The 18,433-nt window shown below is 44.8% G+C and overlaps 1 protein-coding gene across 6 annotated transcripts in view; it reads right to left on the bottom strand.

Annotated features, from left to right (window-relative positions):
* Sil1 (SIL1 nucleotide exchange factor) overlaps positions 1-18,433 on the bottom strand; it is a 237,493-nt gene that overhangs the window by 66,650 nt on the left and 152,410 nt on the right. For all 6 annotated transcript variants that reach the window (XM_027400747.2, XM_035440197.1, XM_027400746.2 and 3 more), the window contains 2 exons: positions 15,055-15,175; positions 4,511-4,610 (listed from right to left, as the gene is read on the bottom strand). In XM_027400747.2, the coding sequence (XP_027256548.1) occupies positions 4,511-4,610; positions 15,055-15,175 (221 nt within the window). The remainder of the gene's footprint in view (positions 1-4,510; positions 4,611-15,054; positions 15,176-18,433) is intronic.

Raw genomic sequence — 18,433 nt, 5'->3', positions numbered from 1 at the left:
CTAGGCTGGGAGATAAAGAGCATTTGGCTACTATCACTGGATGCAGGACCTTGCAAATGGAAGAGTAGTTCCCCCATTGGCCTCTACTGACACCACCCTTGTAGGGCAGTTGAAATGTTCGTTTTCAAAAATTAATAGTTACTGCTGTTTCTTCCCTTTCCCTTCTGACCCTACCCCAGAGGGCAGCTATCCATTAACACAAGGGTAGCAATGGAAGAAGAGATTCCCTAAGCATTCCTGCTGACACTACCCTCAAAAGAGAGAAGTGAAAATCCATCTCAGTGTTGCCAGGCAGAGGCATTCAAGCTCCCGCTCTGGTTTTGGCTCACACCGCCCCTGCACCACAATCAATCTCTACTCCCAGGGAGAGGTGTAGGGGTGTGTGGGTGCGTGAATGTGTGTGTGTGTGTGTGTGTGTGTACCAGCTCCATGACTGGCCTCTGCTGGCACACCAAGAAAAGATGCAGAGAGTAGCTACCAGGCAGAGGGCAGAAACTCAGCTACATGGTTACTGTCACCACACAGGTGAAGCACATTCATATTATCTAACTGCCATTGTGATTGGGTGCAAGTTCAGGCTCCCCAGCTAATTTCTGCTGACCCTGGTACAGGAATCAGAATACAGGGCTGCAACCACCATAATTCTACACTCTCTTATCTTCTACTGCTAATGAATGTTTATTATGGGGTAGTGGTCAGTGTGCCATGGTCTTTGGCAGAAGTAGGACAGGTACTGTCAAAAAGATTTTTATTTTTTCCTATAGACTACTCCTTTTCTAACTAGAAACTTTCTTTTAGAGTTTTAGAACCTGTTACTTAAGCTAAGCTTAGCAGTGCATACTAGTACTTGGCAGGCTAAGGCAAGAGTATCACATGTTTGAGTCCAGGCTGTGACCCAATGAGCTCCAGGTCACCCTAGGCGATGTACTAGGAGACCCTGTCTTAGAAAACAAAGAATCTTTTAAATTATCTAAAACCTGCTGGCATTTCAGCACCTGAAATTCTCTAGTGCCCAGATAGAATGTGTAGGGCTAAAAGATGGCCCAAAGAGATGCTGACTTGTCATCCTTAAAGCTCCAAGATCCCTGTCCAATATGCCACCTTTTAGAAATCTCCATATTGCATCTACAGTTATATCCAGGGGTTTCAGCTGTCTTTAGTGTGAGCATTGGGAACATCAACTTGCCATGGAATCAAAAGCTTAAAGTCATACCATTTTCTAGTCACACTTAAAAAATTTTTTACATTTATTTATTTAATGTATGTATATATGTGTGTGTACATACTAGTATGTCATGGCATATGTGTATGTATGTGTGCATGCATGTGTGTAGATCAGCGACAAACTTGTAGGACTGAACGCAGGTCTTCAGGATTAATGGCAAGGGCTTTTATACACTGAGGCATCTTGCCACCCCTGAGGCAGCTTTTTTGAGAAGAAACTTCATCTAAATTAATTAAAGTAACTATCAGTTCACTGATAGTTACCCTTTTTCCTGCAAATTTCATGTCAAATCTGAGAAACACAATTGAGAGATACGGCCAATATCTGACAGCATTGTTTTTTATAAACATGGCAAAGAGTCATCCTGTATTTACATGGCATTATAGAGAATAGACGTAAAAACTAATTAGCTAAAGTATGAAAGGCTCTTAGCCAGGAGCAGGAGACCTGTAAAAACAAAACAAACCCAAGCCTGTTTCAAGTCACTTTGCTTGTCCAGAGCTGGTGCTGACAGCATGTGGCCAATGAGCCAAGTCAGTCTAGACCAGCTTCACAGGGAAGCAGAGGGAGCCAGGTCCTGGACCTCAGTGCACAACTAATGACCTGACCCCAACCCCAGCCTCCTGGGCGCTGAGGCAGGTGGATGGCTCCACCCGAAGCTACCGAGGTCTTGCTGTTATGCTGTTCTGTGGATTCCTCTGCAGAAGGAATGGATTCTTTAGACAACAATGGAAAACTTAAAATCTTTGCCCTTACATTTTTCATATCTTTCAACAATTACTCATAGTTTCCACACTAATTAAATTATGAAAAGAAAATGTCATTGTCTGAGAAGGAAATTTCAACTGTACTTACTCAGGAAGGCAGAGAGAAGTAAGGTTCAGTGGGTTTTTATCCACTGAACACAATGGATACGGAACCTGCAACAACAGCTCCAGTTCCTTGCAGACCACACAATGTCCAGAAGGAAGGGTGACAGGTGAGAAAGGTCTAAAGCCCTGGGCACAGGGACACCAATCTTGAACCCAGGATCCAGACACACGCATTCTCCTGACCTCTCCTTTACTTGGTGACACATTTGCTTCTCTTCGTCAGTAGGGTAGAATCCTGTGCAGCACTTTATTTCATGTGCTAAAGCTGTCATCCTGTCCCTTCTTTCTTTTATTTATTTATATTTATATGTGTGTATGAGTGGCTCGCCTGCATGTACATATGTGTACCATGTGTGTGCTTGGTGCCCACAGAGACCAGAAGAAGGCACTAGATTCCTTGTGACTGCCATCATGTGGATGTTGGGGATCAAACCAGGGTCCTCTGCAAAGAGTAACTAGTATTCTTCTCCCCTGGGCCAAGTCTCCAACCTGCCCCTTCCTTCTAACATGTACTCTCTCTATGACATGAGACTTTGGTAAGATAACTAAAGACATGAAGACTTTGGGTTTGTATTGGTTTGGCTTGGTTATTTGAGACAGAGTCTCTGTGCAGTCCAAGCTGACCTGGAAATTTACTATGTAGTCCCGGTGAGCCTAGAACTCAATCTTCCTGCTTTAGCCTCTAGAGTGCTGGGATTACAGGTGCGTGTCACCATGCTTGGCAATTATGTATTTCATTTATAAATATCTCCATTTGACTGATTTTTGGCCCTATAAATCTACAAGTGTTTTAAAATGCATGAGGCCCTTGCTGACTTCTACTGTTGTGTTCCACTGGTTAGCAAACTGACATTTTGACATCTGATCAGATGCACATTCTGGATTAGTTTGTGATCAGTTTTGTTAGACGGTATTTGAAAGGAAAACAGTTGGCTGCTTCATTGGGTTCTAAGGATAAACATTAGGTAACATATATAAAGACTCAAACGTCAGAATCTTTTGCCTCAGCCTCCCTGAGATTACAGATGTGTGTCTTAAGATCCGGCTTCAACACATCTTGAATAACACAAGCTCCACGACAAAGGTTCATTAGTCTCAGAAACACTTCCAAAGAGCCCGAAGGGTTCCTGGGAACCACTTGGTAGAAAGAGAGAGCCAATCCTCCTAAGTCGTTCTATACCTGTGCACCATAGCTTGCACTTCCCCAAACCCTACAAAATAAATACATAAATGTAATTTATTTTTAAATCTGAAGGGCCTAAGCCATTTTGAACTAACACACAAACTGCCAAGGACCTAATGCTACTCTCTTAAGATTCTCCCAGTATTCAAGAGAAAGGGCCAAGAGGCAGTCAATGGCAAGAGAGACAGTGAGGAAGAAAAAAGGGGGGGAGGACCTGGGTCTACAAAGCAGCTGTTAAAGAAGGTTTTTTCAGGACTAGCAGGTCTCACTGGGAATATACAGAAATGCTTTGTGATATTCCCCGGATAGTATTACTTCTTGGTATGAACTGTTATCAGTCAGCCCTCCACTCTAACCCCCCACCCACAAAGATAGGGGCACAAATTCTCCTGCTTTTCCTTCTTATACCTTAGCCTGTGTGGACAGTTAGGGCTAGGGAAACTTCAGCCATCTTCTTGTTCCCCCTCCCAGATTTTATGCTTAAGAAACTAGAGGCCCCAACTCAGGCTTTGTCCTCTCTTGTCTTCCATCTTATTTTTAAAAAATTAAAGGTTTATTTTTATGTGCATCAGTACCAGTATGTATATGCACCACATGTGTGCTCAGCCTGCAGAAGCCAGAAGAGAGCATCAGATCTCCTGGAACTGGGGTTACAAACAGTTGTGAACTGCCATGTGGGTGTTGGAAATTGAATTCAGGTCATCTGCAAGAGCTGACAGTGCTTTTAACCACTGAGCCATTTCTCCAAGCCCTAATAAAACAAAACAAAACTCAAATTTATGTTTAATCACATTGTTAAGTGAGGGTTCTGGGTTATAATCACTTGTTTTATTCCACAATTTCTCCAAATATGTAGAACATTGGATCCTAACCTGAAATAGAAATGCTCTGAGCAGTTTTAAAAAATAATATATAAAGATGCCAGGCACTGGTAGTGCACGCCTTTGACCCCAGCACTCAGGAGGCAGAGGCAGGCAAATTTCTGAGCTCTAGGCCAGCCTGGTCTACACAGCAAGTTCCAGGGCAGCCTGGGCTACACAGAGAAACCATATCTTAAAAAAGAAAAACAAAATCCAAACCAAAACAAAAAAGTATATAAAAGCCTTTTTTAAATTTGTCATAAATCACTTTTCCAATTACTTTACATTATTACTCTATGCCTACTACAAAAGCTTCCAGGTAAAAACCAGTCTCTCCTGGTAAAAACTAACAAGACAGACCATCACATACCTGCTCATCCTTTGAATTCTCTGTCTCTGCTCCCTCCTTGAATTTGGCCAGCGCATCCTTGAGGTCCTGAGATGTGTAGGTGTTGGTATTGATGTCTAGCCTGTCCACACAGAAGTTGAGAGTCAGAAGGGACCCACTTCTCCACAACAGACACTGCTGCTGATGGCTGGCTCCCAGTGTATGCTTGGTCAGCCTGGTTTTAACTCAGTTAGTACACTGTCATACTTCTGCCATAGGGCAGCCAGGACCCAACAGGATAACTGTACTTGAAGCCAAAATAGGGTTATTTCATGAGACAGAAGGGACAGTGACCTACACTGGATAAAAGGCTTTTAGCCAGCTGTTTGGGCAAAAGACAGTCTGTGCTGCTGTCTTCTGAGCCTGTGTCCCAGCAGAGCTTCCGGGGACAAAGGATTCAGATACAGGGGTAACAGGCACCCCATCTATAATCCTCTGGAGATCAGAGCAGGGACCTGAGACCTCCAAAATGTCCCAGACTTGATTTTACAAGCTAACTTGTCTTAGATAATGAGATGGGTAGATTCACACATTAAAGTCAATGTCTGAGCACAGAGGCGGTATATGTCAGACCAGCAGAGGAACAGATCTGAGAAACCCAGGAGGAAAATCACCAACCACCTTCTCCAGCCATCTCCAAGAGGGTGGAGTAAAGAAACCAATGTGGCAGGGATCTCAAGAACCTAGGGAGATGACAGTTTTCTCCCAAACCTCCTGGGGCTGGTCAGTTTCAGCCAGCCACCCTGACTGGAGAAGCCTCTTTGGTAGGAACAAAGTGAGGTCCCATCTTGAGCTCTCAATTCAGTCAGTGAACAAAGGCCAGAGCAAGAGTGATGCAGACAAATGCAAGTGAGCTGGCATTTAGCCAGACTGTCCAGCTGTGGTTGGATTAAAGACACAGCAGGACACTTTCTTGGTTGAGAAGTAGAGTATATATACAGACATTTCAAATCTTTTTTTTTTTTTCTTTCCCGAGGCAGGGTTTCTCTGTGGCTTTGGAGGCTGTCCTGGAACTCACTCTTGTAGACCAGGCTGGTCTTGAACTCAAAGAGACCGCCTGTCTCTGCCTCCTGAGTGCTGGGATTAAAGGCATGCACCACCACCGCCCAGCTCAGACATTTCAATTCTTAACACACCTACCCAAAGTCATACGTTGTGTTCACGTACCCAAACTCTGAAAAGCCACATGTTGCTTCTCTTTTAACTCAGTCCAGTGATGTTCCAGCCTCAAACTTGGCAAGTTTTCCCTAAGACCTCACATATCGATCCCCTACTGACTCACAACTTTATGCCCATACAGTACACACTCAAAATTTCCACCATTCACAGCAGTCGGTTGTCACAATTCTGACAGGGCAAGGACCAAGGAGTAGGTTTTTAGGAAATGGTTCTACTAGAAACACAAGACCAAATATAACTGATAATATTTCAGACACAAATGAACAATTGAGACTCCAAGTTGTGGTTTAATATGATTTGTCTTGTAGGATTTAAAACCAGCCCCTTTTACAGAATGCTATGGTAACCCCCAAGACAGTCACAGTCTCTCCTGATTCAGTATCCTGCTATTTTTCTGGTTTACCAACAAATAAATAAACAAAGAAACAAACAACAGTCAAATGATTTAACCTCTTTAAAAAATCGTTTACGATTTAAAAATGGGATCAGGTAGGATTTCCCTCCACCTTTTAAAAATCGTTCTAGAATGACTAAAAAAACTCAAATTTATGAAATAGTTGATAAAAAACATTCCTCTGGATCGTACAAGGGAGGCAGGGACCTCTGACAGCATGCTGCATGGTTCATCAGATTCGGCTTCTTTCTTTTCTACTTGTGAGGCTGAACTCTGGTTTTCCACCTCTCCATTTTCTGCAGGCAGATCCGTAGTTTTCGGGTCACCAATTCCGCCTGCTTGCCCTCTGCGCCCTCTTCCCTTCGTTTGCATTTTCTTGTCTAATACCTTTCCCTCAGCCTTCTTCAGCTTGCATCCACTGTGGAAGGGGTGGCTTGGCCAACAGCGTCATGGAGAGGCGTTGGGCTCCACCTTTGCTGCTCAGTCCCTGCTGCTAACCTCCCTCTTGGCACTGGGGCAGCAGCACACGGTGTGAACTGCACTGCCTAGCTGCTGGCTGCACACAACTAACTGCTGGGGGCAGTGGGAGAACAGGACATTCCAAAGGAAGGGAAATGGCTACCGTCCTGCTCTACTCCAGATTCTAACCGGTCTCACCCTATATTAGAAGGGTGTGTGTGTGTGTGTGTGTGTGTGTGTGTGTGTGTGTGTGTGTGTGTGTGTGTGTGTTTAGAACTCTCCTCATCCAGCTCTGAGTCATCATAACCGGTCTCACCCTATATTAGAAGGGTGTGTGTGTGTGTGTGTGTGTGTGTGTGTGTGTGTGTGTGTGTGTGTTTAGAACTCTCCTCATCCAGCTCTGAGTCATCATAACAGTCTTTTGGGCTAAACCTCAGTCCCCAACTAATTTCTCATAGCTGGCCACTTCCATTTCTTGAGTGCTACTTCATGTGTCATCAGGGGCTACTCCTTTGAAGGTGTACTTCATTCAAGTGATTAGCCCAACCTCACAAAGCAGGAGGGATGTAAGGGTCTCTCTCTCCACTGCCAAGCACATGAGGATACCACTGCTCTGTCCCCATCCTTGGGAGCCAAAGATTCAGGAGATTCAGGAGCTGCAGGAGGAACAGATTCTCCTCCTCCCATTTCCTGCCCAGCATATGAGAGACAGAGGCCAACCTGGTCTATACAGCAAGTTCCAGGCCAGCGACAACAAAAAAGACTGAGTGCCTCACTATGTAACTCTGGCTAGCCTAGAACATTGAAATTAGGCAAGATTGGCCTCAAAGCTGGCCTTGGAGCTATCCTGTCTCTGCCTCCTGAGTTCTATTTTGCTTTTCATTAATTTTTTCCTGTTTACATTGCCATTTGCTCTACCGTGATTCTTTCCTTACCATACTGCTAACACTGTTCTGTTCCTGTTGTTGGTTTTGGGGGGCAGGGTCTCATATATCTCAAGCTGGGCTCAATCATGCTGTGAAGCTCTGAGTATGATCTTCAACTTCTAATCTCCTGCTTCCTCCTGGTTTTATGTTGTATTAGAGATGACCCCACAACTTTATGCATACTAGCAAGTACTCTGCCAACTGAACTATATTCCCAGCCCCACAGTTGTCTAACACTGTTCATCAAAATTATCAATGATTGATAATCAAGCCCAATGGATTACCCACTAACTTCATGTTCCCCTATCAGCCAGCAGCATTTGATAGCATGCCCCTCTTTTTTTTATTGTTTGTTTGTTTGTTTGTTTGTTTTTCGAGACAGGGTTTCTCTGTGTAGCTTTGGAACCTATCCTGGCACTGGCTCTGGAGACCAGGCTGGCCTCAAACTCACAGAGGTCTGCCTGCCTCTGCCTCCCGAATGCTGGGATTGAAGGCGTGCTCCACCAATGCCCAGCTGGACTCCCCTCTTGTAACTCTCCTGGTTTGTCACTATGCTCACCCTGCTCACCCATCATTCCTCCTCTATCTCTTTATGGTGTGTCATCTCTTACCTGAAACCCTATGTGCTGGAATGCCTCACAGTTCAGTCCTGAACAATCTTCTTTTTCTATCTCTAGGGTGAGTCAGTAAAATATTTATCTGATACTGATAACCACACTAATATCTTTAGTTCAAACCCCTCCCCTCAAACAGCAGGATCTTGTACAACTCCCTGCTAGGATTATTCTTGATTTTCATCATTAACTTTCAACTTTATTTCATCAGGTTGGGAGGGGCATGGAGGGGGAGGGTGCTGAAGGGGGGGCTGCTGGGAGGGCACACTTCAGGGTCAGGCAGAAGCCTGGCACAGGGAAATCTCCTAGGAGTCTATGAGAGGACCCCAGCTTTGACTCCCAGCAATAGTGGATAAAGGAGCCTGGACTGGCCATCTCCTATGACCAGATTGGTGCCCAGCCCAATTGACACCAGAGAGGCATCATTTAACAGCTGATGGAGGTAGATGCAGAGACCCACAGCCAAACATTAGGCAGAGTTCAGGAATCCTGCAGGGGAGGAGGAAGAGGAAGAGGAGGAGGAGGAGGAGGAGGAGGAGGGGTCTAGGATACCATGGGAAGGCTTACGTCATCAACTAACCTGGGCTCATAGGGGCTCACAGAGACTGAACCTACAACCAGGGAGCCTGCATGGGACTGACCTACACACTCTGCATATATGTTATAGTTGTGAAGCTTGGTCCACTTATGGGACGCCTAACAGTGGGAACAGGAGCTGTCTCTGACTCTTTTACTGGCTTTTGGGATCCTACTTCTCATACTGGGTCACCTTGCCCAGCATTAACACATGGAGAGGTGCTTAGCCTTACTACAATTTGATATGTCATGTTTTATTGATACTCATAGGAGACCTGCTCTTTCCTGGATGGAGATGGAAGGGGGGATGGGGGTGGAGGGAGGGAGGAGGGGGAGAGGGACTGGGAAGGAAGATGGGGATAGGGGAAGGCAGCAGCTGATGTAAAATAAACAGACGGGATGTAACATATCTGAGTCTATCTGTAAAGGCATTTCTAGTGGCAGTTAGATCATGAGGCCTCTGTCCTAAGCAAGGGCATTCCTTGATGGATTCATAATACAAGGACATTTGTGGGGGATGACAGAGATAGAAGGTAGATCCTAGTTCAAGAGGGCAGGTCACTGTGATGGAGGCGTTATCCATCCATTATCTTCCTGTATCTGCCTCCTGTTTTCCAAGATGTGAATTACTTTGCTCTGCCATGCCCTCCCTATCACAATGGTGTGACACTTCTGAGACTTTAAGCTTAAATAAGTAATTCCTTAAGTTACTTTTTTCAGTGTGTGCTCACAGCAAAGGGAAACTAACTTGTGTATTAACTGATGTATCTTTGGTCTCAGAGGTCTTTTGCTCAAAAACAACCAACCAACCAAAAATCCACCTACATTTATTAACTTAGGGCACAGGTGTGGTTCCATGGCATGTATGCAGCAGTCAGAGGACAACTTGCAGGAGTCGGTTCTGGGTCTTTCCTTCCACCATGTTGGGCCCGGGAATAAAACTCAGGCAATCAGATGTGGCAACATGTGCCTTTGCCCTCTGCGTCAGCCAGTCAGCCCATCCACACGAGTCTCAGATGTTTAATACACACCTCACACTTATTTGATAAAAAACAACACTCATGATACCTGTCTCTAAAAATATGGTCCAACTGTAACTTTTCTATTTCAAAAACGAGAATCCCTAATCACTCAGTGGCTCAAACTCCAAAATGAGGCCTTATTCCAAACCCTCTCCACTCTTCAACATCTACGTCTAAGTCGTCAGCAAATCCTTCTACATACACTTCCAAACTAACTCTCTAAATTCACCCGCTCCACATCATGATGCCCTGGACTTGGTCACCGTGGTGTCTCAGTAGGACCAGATGAGACACCTACTGAAATGGTGTCCTGGTGGTTTCTGCTGCTTCTTTCCTAGTTTCAATCTCTTATCCAGACACTACAGTTATTCTGTTACGCTAAATTACGCCACTCTCCTGCCTGAAATGCTCTTGCCCTTTCTACTGCACTGAAAGGTGGATGGAGAACACTCAGGGTCTTCCCTTAACACCCTACACACTGTACCCCACCCCACACACTGTATCCCCCCCACACACACTGTATCCCCCCACACACACTGTATCCCCCCCACACACACTGTACCCCACCCCACACACACACTGTATCCCACACACACACTGTACCCCCACACACACTGTATCCCCCACACACACTGTATCCCACACACACACACTGTATCCCCCCCCACACTGTATCCCACCCCACACACTGTAACCCACCCCACACACACACTGTACCCCACCCCACACATACACTGTACCCCACCCCACACACACACTGGATCCCCGCCACATCACGTATCCCCCCACACACACAAATGATATCCCACCCCCCACACACTGTCATCCCCCCACAACACACTTACCCCACAACACACGGGTATCCCACCCCACACACCACTTATCCCCCCCACACCACACAACATATACCCCCCACACACTGTATCCCCCCCACACACGTATCCCCCCACACACTGTATCCCCCCCAACACGACACTGTAGCCCCCCACACACACTTATCCCCCCCCAACACACTGTATCCCCACACACACCACACGGTAATCCCACCCCCCACACACAACGTATCCCCCACACACACTGTATCCCCCCCAAACCACGGTACCCCACCCCACACAACACACTGTACCCCACCCCAACCCCACACACACTGTACCCAACCACCCACACACACGTATCCCGCCACACACTGTATCCCCCACACACACACTGTATTCCACCCCCCCAACACACTGTATCCCCCCCACACGACACACACTGACCCCAACACAACACGAATCCTCACCCCAACACACAGACTTGTATCCCCCCCCCACACACACACTATACCCCCCCACACACTGTATCCCCCCACACACTGTATCCCCCCCACACACTGTTATCCCCCCCCACACACACTGTATCCCCCCCAACAACACTGGTATCGCCCCCCACTACAGACGTATCCCGCACACACACACACTGTATCCCCACACACACACACTGTACCCCACACACACACTGTATCCCCCACACACACTGTATCCCACACACACACACTGTATCCCCCCCCACACTGTATCCCACCCCACACACTGTAACCCACCCCACACACACACTGTACCCCACCCCACACATACACTGTACCCCACCCCACACACACACTGTACCCTACCCCCCCACACACGTATCCCACCCCACACACTGTATCCCACCCCACACACTGTATCCCCCACCCCACACACTGTATCCCCCCCACACACACTGTACCCCACCCCACACACACTCACCTCTTCTTTCTCACCTCCTATCAGTCTCCCAGCTTTTCTTCCTCTCTAACCACTTGGATCATTTTCCTGTTTCTCGCACTTGACAAAGTATGGGGCTGTGCTTTTTGTTCCATCTGCTTGAAATACTATAACCCCCAAACTTACAAACACTCTTTGTAGAATTTAAATTCTCTTCCTTTAGCTTTCAGTTCAAATATGTTGATGAGGTCTTCCTTCCCAAATCATCCTATCTAACATGATCTCCTGCAGAGACTCATTATCTTGCCCATTTCTTCCCCAGAACTTATTATAATTCATAATTATCTTACTCATATGTTTATTTCCTTGGTTTTCTGCCTGTCAACCTCTACAAGGCCTCCACTCACCTCATGGAGGCTACCACTTGTCTGTTTTGTCTCTTACTATTTCCATAATGTCTGTCACACAGACATTAGGTCACAGAATGAATTAGCACAGCAGATAAACAACTTGTCTTTGGCTCAATTCTTCACCACCATACCACACCGCAGCAGGGCAAAGGCCTGACCCAAGATGTCACAACTCAGATGGAGTGGAGTCTGTCCTTCATTCCTCTAACATAGAAGGGAGTTTCAAAGAAGATTCCAGGGCAAAGAGATGTTTGTTCTATGAAGAGGTTGACAGGATGTAGAATAAAACCTTTATGCCTTTTATGCCTAAAAATATATTTGAAGTCAGGGAGTGCCAAGAGGACCTTCTGAGACAGCCCTAAGGCAGGGTCTCTGCCCCAGGCTTAGAGCCCACAGGCATTGTAGCTCTAAGTAGCAACATGACCAGCAGGACTAGCTTGGAGCTTGGCTCCCTGTCTCTCCAGTCCAGTGGTTCACTGACTCATCTGAACAATCGAATAGAAAGCTGCATGCCTTGTCTTCCACAACACGCTAATCAGATAACCAAAACATTGCTCATTCCAGGATGCTGGCTCTTAAGCCCTAAGCCTGTGACCCAGGAACTAGAGAAGGGTGGGGTGCAAAATCTGAGAGAGAAAAGGAAATGCCCAGAATATCCTGGGGGCCATTCTAGGGCAAAGCTCTCAGAAACAGTCCACGGGAGAAAAGCAGAGAGGAAAAAGTAGGAATAAGTGTTCCTCCTCCTTATGGTGTCTCTACAGGCTACACAGAAGGCTTTGGCTCTAAAGCAGTGGTTCTCAACCTTCCTGATGCTTTGACCCTTTAGTACAGTTCTTCATGTTGCGGTGACCACCAGCCATAAGACTATTTTGTTGCTACTTCATAACTGTAATTTTGTTAGTGTTGTGAATCGTAATGCAAATATCTGATATGCAGCATATCTGATGTGTGACCCCTGTGAATGGGTCACTCAACACCCCCTCCCCAAAAAGGGTCGAGACCTGCTCTAAAAGGAGCAAAGACAAACTTGTAAGTACTCCTACTGATGACCGGCAGTCAGGGGTGGTGGGGTGGGATATACAAAACAACAAATCAACAGCTCTCACTTAATCAAGTTCCTAGGTCAATATTCTTAAAACAAGGAGGAGGTAGGATTTTTCATTATAAAATAAGAATTGCACTACATGTGAGAGAAGAGCTCAAAGTGCCTTGACACGAATGCTTCCTGGAGCTGGGAAAGGTTAGCAGGGCTATACAATGGTATGGCTGTAAGAAAGGAATAATTGCATGATTTGGGACAAGGCAAGTATAAGCCTCTGTGAAGAGATAGGGAAGAACTTTCCTAGTCTGGGATGATGGCAAATGCCTCCATTTTAATGTAAATTAGAATCTTCTAACTATAAAAACTGTCTAAATCTGCCTGTGCATCTTTGTGGGGTTTGTGAGTAGCACTTGACTAAACAGGCACATGGATCAGCTAAATGACATTTTGGTCATTTATGTCAAGGAAAGGTCTTAGAGTTGGATGGCTCAACAGTTAAGAGAGCTTGCTGCTCTTCCAGAGGACCTGAGTTCAATTGCCAGCACCCATGCTGGATGGCTCACAACAACCTGTGACTCTAGTTCTAAGACGTATGACACCCTCTTCTGGTCTCTGGGGGCACCCCACACACTTGGCACATACAAACACATGCAGAGCACAATTTGTTTTTAATGAAACAAAAAGAAAAAAGAGCAGGATAGTAGTGTCATAAGCCTTTAATCCCAGCACTCGGGAGGCAGAGGCAGTTGGATCTCTGAGTTTGAGGCCAGCCTGGTCTACAGAATGAGTGCCAGGACAGGCTCCAAAGCTACACAGAGAAACACTGTCTCAAAAAAAAAAGAATAAAAGAAAAAAAAAGAAAGAAAGAAAGAAAGAGGGGGGAGGAAGGAAGGAAGGAAGGAAGGAAGGAAAGAAGGAAGGAAGGAAGGAAGGAAGGAAGGGAAAGGAAGGAAGGAAGGAAGTCAGATAGCTAATGTTCCTTCATAGCTTATATATAACTATAAAATTTCTTAAACTAGTAATAATCAAAAAGCCAAATAGGACCTATTTAACCTACAATTAATTCCAAATAATTTACATGTTTCAGAACAGGGTTCACCAACTACCTGTAATAACCAGTTAATATTTTAAGCTTTGTGGCTGTCTCAACTTTACCACTATAGCAAGAAAGCAGCCATAAATGATATGTAAACAAATGAACATCTGAATTTCACATGATTTCCATAATCATGAAATATTCTTCTTGGTTTTTCTATTAAAATAAGAACCAACTTAGCTCGTTGGCCATACCCAAACAGGCAGCAGTCCCAACATGTACATCGTATGTGTCTGGTCCCTGTGTTAACATGCTATATACACATACTAAGGGACCTAGAAACCTCGGCCACCCCATGCCCAAGTTTCCTTTCCTCTCTTTCAGGAAACACCAAGCAAAGAAAACTTGTTAACTCAAGGCAATTAACAGGAAAAATAGAAACTATTAATTCTCTAAAATCAAATCGTTCAAACTGGTTATTAAAAAGTTAGGAAACCTGGAAACACTGGGAATGTGGTAGCTTCTACTCACATACTATGAAAAAGCCTATTTTAACACTGACTAATGAGAGGAAAGGTTAGTCTGAATTAAAGACTTCTAAAGACAATTTTATTGTTCACCAAGGAAGTATCACCGAAAAGCAGAAGACCTAGCAGGCTTGTTTTAATGAACAGATGACTCATTGGTAATCATCGCATTAATTGTTGGGATTCAAATGGGTGCTCTTAAAGAATGGGGAAGCAGCTTCCCTTTTAAGCATTAAGCCAGATTAAGCATTCCCCTATAGCATCTATTTTCTTTGTAAGATATTTTTTTCTCAGAGATTGTGGAAGTAAACAGCCATATGAACCCTCACAATTTTATCAAAAATTCTACACTGTTAAATTTCAAATAAAAATTGTCACACACATAGCCAGTCTTGGTGCACACCTTTACACCCAGCCCTCAGGAGACAAAAGCAAATCTCTGAGTTCGAGGCCAGCCTGGTCTACAGAGCAAGTTCCAGGACAGCCAGGACTACATAGAGAAACCCTGTCTCAAAGAAACAAACAAACAAATCACACTCATGAATTGGGTAACATTGCTAGTATTTCCAAATCAATGTCATCACTAAGCCTCCTAGTGCCTAGGACTAATACAGTACCTTTTGCCTTTTTTAAATCCTTTCATATTAGTTTGAAATTTGTCTTCTTGTTGGAGTTTCACCTCTCTTGCTCCAGTCTGTAGATTCATTCTCACATGGGATCCTGCAGGAACAGCCTGACCTGAAAGTAAAGAAGAGAGAAGTTACATAGGGTACAGGGACCTTGGCAGGACAGTGGGTAGAATGGCTGACTAACATGCCAACAGGACCGAGCAGTTCCTGAAGATCAGATACCATGTCAGTTTACCTCCTTGACCCAACTCTCTCTGCATCCTGGCTCCCACATTCTACTGGCAGACTCTTTTACTGTCCTTGACAACATCTATAAGTCACTGTAGAGAACAGCTTACTATTAAGGATGCACAATCTTAAGATCAGCATCTACTTAGTGATGCTGTGATAATGAAGTGAATATGGCTAACAAGCTTTGTTGTTGTATGCAGTGGGTAAATAGTGGGCAACTCCTCAATCACCATCAAGACATGGTGACATTACTGTCTTTTTCTGTAACATCTTCCTGCCCTTCCTTTAAAAGTCCCACAGAATCCAGGATATCCCAGAATGCTAGCAAGCTGTGTAGCTCATCACCCTCATTTTCAAAACAGGCTCATTTGCATCTCTTTCCACTGATCACAGGAACTGTATTTCTTCCTTTTGGACTTCCCCAGACAGTATGCTAGAGCTTGGTACATAAAATATGTGGTTCATAACACTAATGAATAAGAAAAAGGAAGCCGAAACCGATGGGTGTGGTTACATACACCTTTCATTCCAGCACTCTGGAGGCAGAGGCAGGCAGATCTCTGAGTTCAAGGCCAACCTGGTCTACAGAGGGAGTTCCAGGGCTACACAGAGAAATCCTGCATCAAAACAACAACAACAAGGCAGTAAGTCATAGCAGCCAAGGAAGCAGGCAGCAGAGCTAAGAGAAACTTAACAGATCCATTAGCTAGGAAAACAAGTGTTGTAAATGGATGGGCTATGTGTATGCAGTGTACAAAAGTACCCATGGATAGTTTATAAGCAACTATGCCAATATCACATACTACAAATAGAACATTAAACTTATTCATTCAGTCATTCTGAGAAAATGCATTTACCAGGCAACTATTATACACCAGACCACCATGGTAGCTTCTAGGAATACAAAAATGATTTTTCTTTAGATTCTAGGAATAAAAATATGACTTTAAAACTATATATATGCCCCCACCATGTAACCTAGCTAGCCTGAGCCTCCTAAGTGATGCGATTACAGGCACGCACCAAAACATCCAGGACCAAGAGTATTATCAATAGCTGCAGGACTGAACAATTCATAGAAGGAGTTTTTTGGAGACTGGAAATTTGAAGCAAAAATGATGCTTCTAAAACTGGGAGTGGTGGCACATACCTCTAATCCTGGCATTCCAGAGATAAAAGCATGAGATGAATGACAACTTTTCTTTTTTAAAAAAGATTAAGATTAATTCTGACACTTGGACTTTGCCTGTTTTCTCTGCCAGAGGATGGTTCCGTGTATTGGCACTGAGTTTGATCAAGAACACAAAATGGAAAGCAGGACTGGTAGTAATACTTCTAATCCCAATACTTAGAGCCTACAGCAAGAGGATTTTGAATTTGACGCCAGCCTGGATACTCAATATGAGAATACCCTGAGACCTTAAAAAAAAAAAAGTGACAATCTGAGAAAAATTCTTTGTAAGAAAAACATAGCACAAGCTCTCTCAGGATGATCACGTGAACCCAGAGACTAAAAGAGTACTGATGTAGCAAGAGTTCCAGCATTCTCAATGCTAGCAGGACTACCACAGTAGCTTCTCTGTCTCCAACCAAGGAACTAGGAAATACCACACGGTGATGTATCCTTTCCATCCAGCCACTCAACTACATGAGGAGCTCTGCAGCTCTAGCTAAAATACACAGAACCCACAGTACATCTAACAACCTGCTCTCTAAGGAGTCAGAGCAGGGACATTCTTCCCTGGACAGAGAAGCTTTCTAATAAACTGTGGCTGAGAGCCACACTGGGGAAAAAGGAACCCTAAAGGAAGGGACCCTGTGTGCAAAGGCTTAGTTGCAGGAACTGTGCACGGGTCAAGGGAAAGGCTAGCCCCGACCCAGCACTGAAAGTTCATGGGACTCACACTGCTGCTCTATGCAAGGCCTGGTTTCTGTTTCTGGAACAGAGAAATAAAACTAATGATCTGAGAGTGATGCCACATACCTGTAATCCCAGCACTTGTGAGGCAGAGGCAGGAGAATTGCCACAAGTCCCAGGCCAGCGTGATCTACACAGTGAGTTCTAGGCCAAAGGGTACTTCACCCAGAGAAATCTCAAACTAACAAAACAAACAGAACAGTCCCTTCTGGGTGCATATTACCGAGATTTGAAACTCACAAAACAGCAGTTCATCCCAGCTGTGACCTACCCAGACCACCTGTGATATATATATATATATATATATATATATATATATATACTATATAATCTGCTTTGCCATCTCCAAAACCTGTCCAATTTTTCTGCTATATCTGTCTGTCTACCCTCCCTCTCTCCTTCCTCTCTTTCCTTTCTCTTCTCTCTCTCTCTCTTCTCCCCTCCCTACACCTCAGTTTTTATGAGACAGGTATCAATATATAGCTCTGGATGTCTTAGAACATACTAACTATGTAAACCAGGCTGGCCTCAAACTCAGAGATTCATCTGCCTCCTGCCTCCTGAGTGCCAGGGTTAAAGGCATGTACCATCTTGCCTGGGTGATAAATCCAATAAAATTTATTTGTTTGTTTGTTTGTTTAGTTTTTTCAAGACAGGGTTTCTCTGTATATAGCCCTGGCTGACCTGGAACCCTCTCTGTAGATCAGGCTGGCCTTGAACTCAGAGATCCACCTGCCAAACGAGTGTTAAGATTTAAGGTGTGCACCACCACCACCTGGCTAATAAAAATTCTCTAAAAGGAAAAGAAAATTAAAAGCCCAAATCCTCTTTTCTTCATCTTTCCACTATTGTTTGTCTAGACTATCCACCATTTTTCATCTGGACACTATCATAACTTCCCAACAGGCCTGCTCGTGTGTGTGTGTGTGTGTGTGTGTGTGTGTGTGTGTGTGTGTGTGTGTGTGTGTGTGTGTGTGTGTGTGTGTGTGTGTGTGTGTGTGTGTGTGTGTGTGTGTGTGTGTGTGTGTGTGTGTGTGTGTGTGTGTGTGTGTGTGAGTGTGTGTGTGTGTGTGTGCGTGTGTGCGTGTGTGTGCGCGTGCGTGTGCGTGTGCGCGTGTGTGTGCGCGCGTGAGCATGCAGACAGAGGAGAGAGGGGGAGAGGGACAGAGAGGGAGAGAGGAAAGGAGTTGAAAATTAATGAGTATAGTTGTAGGGAGA

This window comes from Cricetulus griseus, chromosome 2, assembly GCF_003668045.3.
Source record: "Cricetulus griseus strain 17A/GY chromosome 2, alternate assembly CriGri-PICRH-1.0, whole genome shotgun sequence".
In the NCBI taxonomy this organism is placed as follows: domain Eukaryota; kingdom Metazoa; phylum Chordata; class Mammalia; order Rodentia; family Cricetidae; genus Cricetulus; species Cricetulus griseus.
The sequence above is the reverse complement of the archived record's forward strand: the minus strand, read 5'-3'. Positions and strand labels throughout refer to the sequence as shown.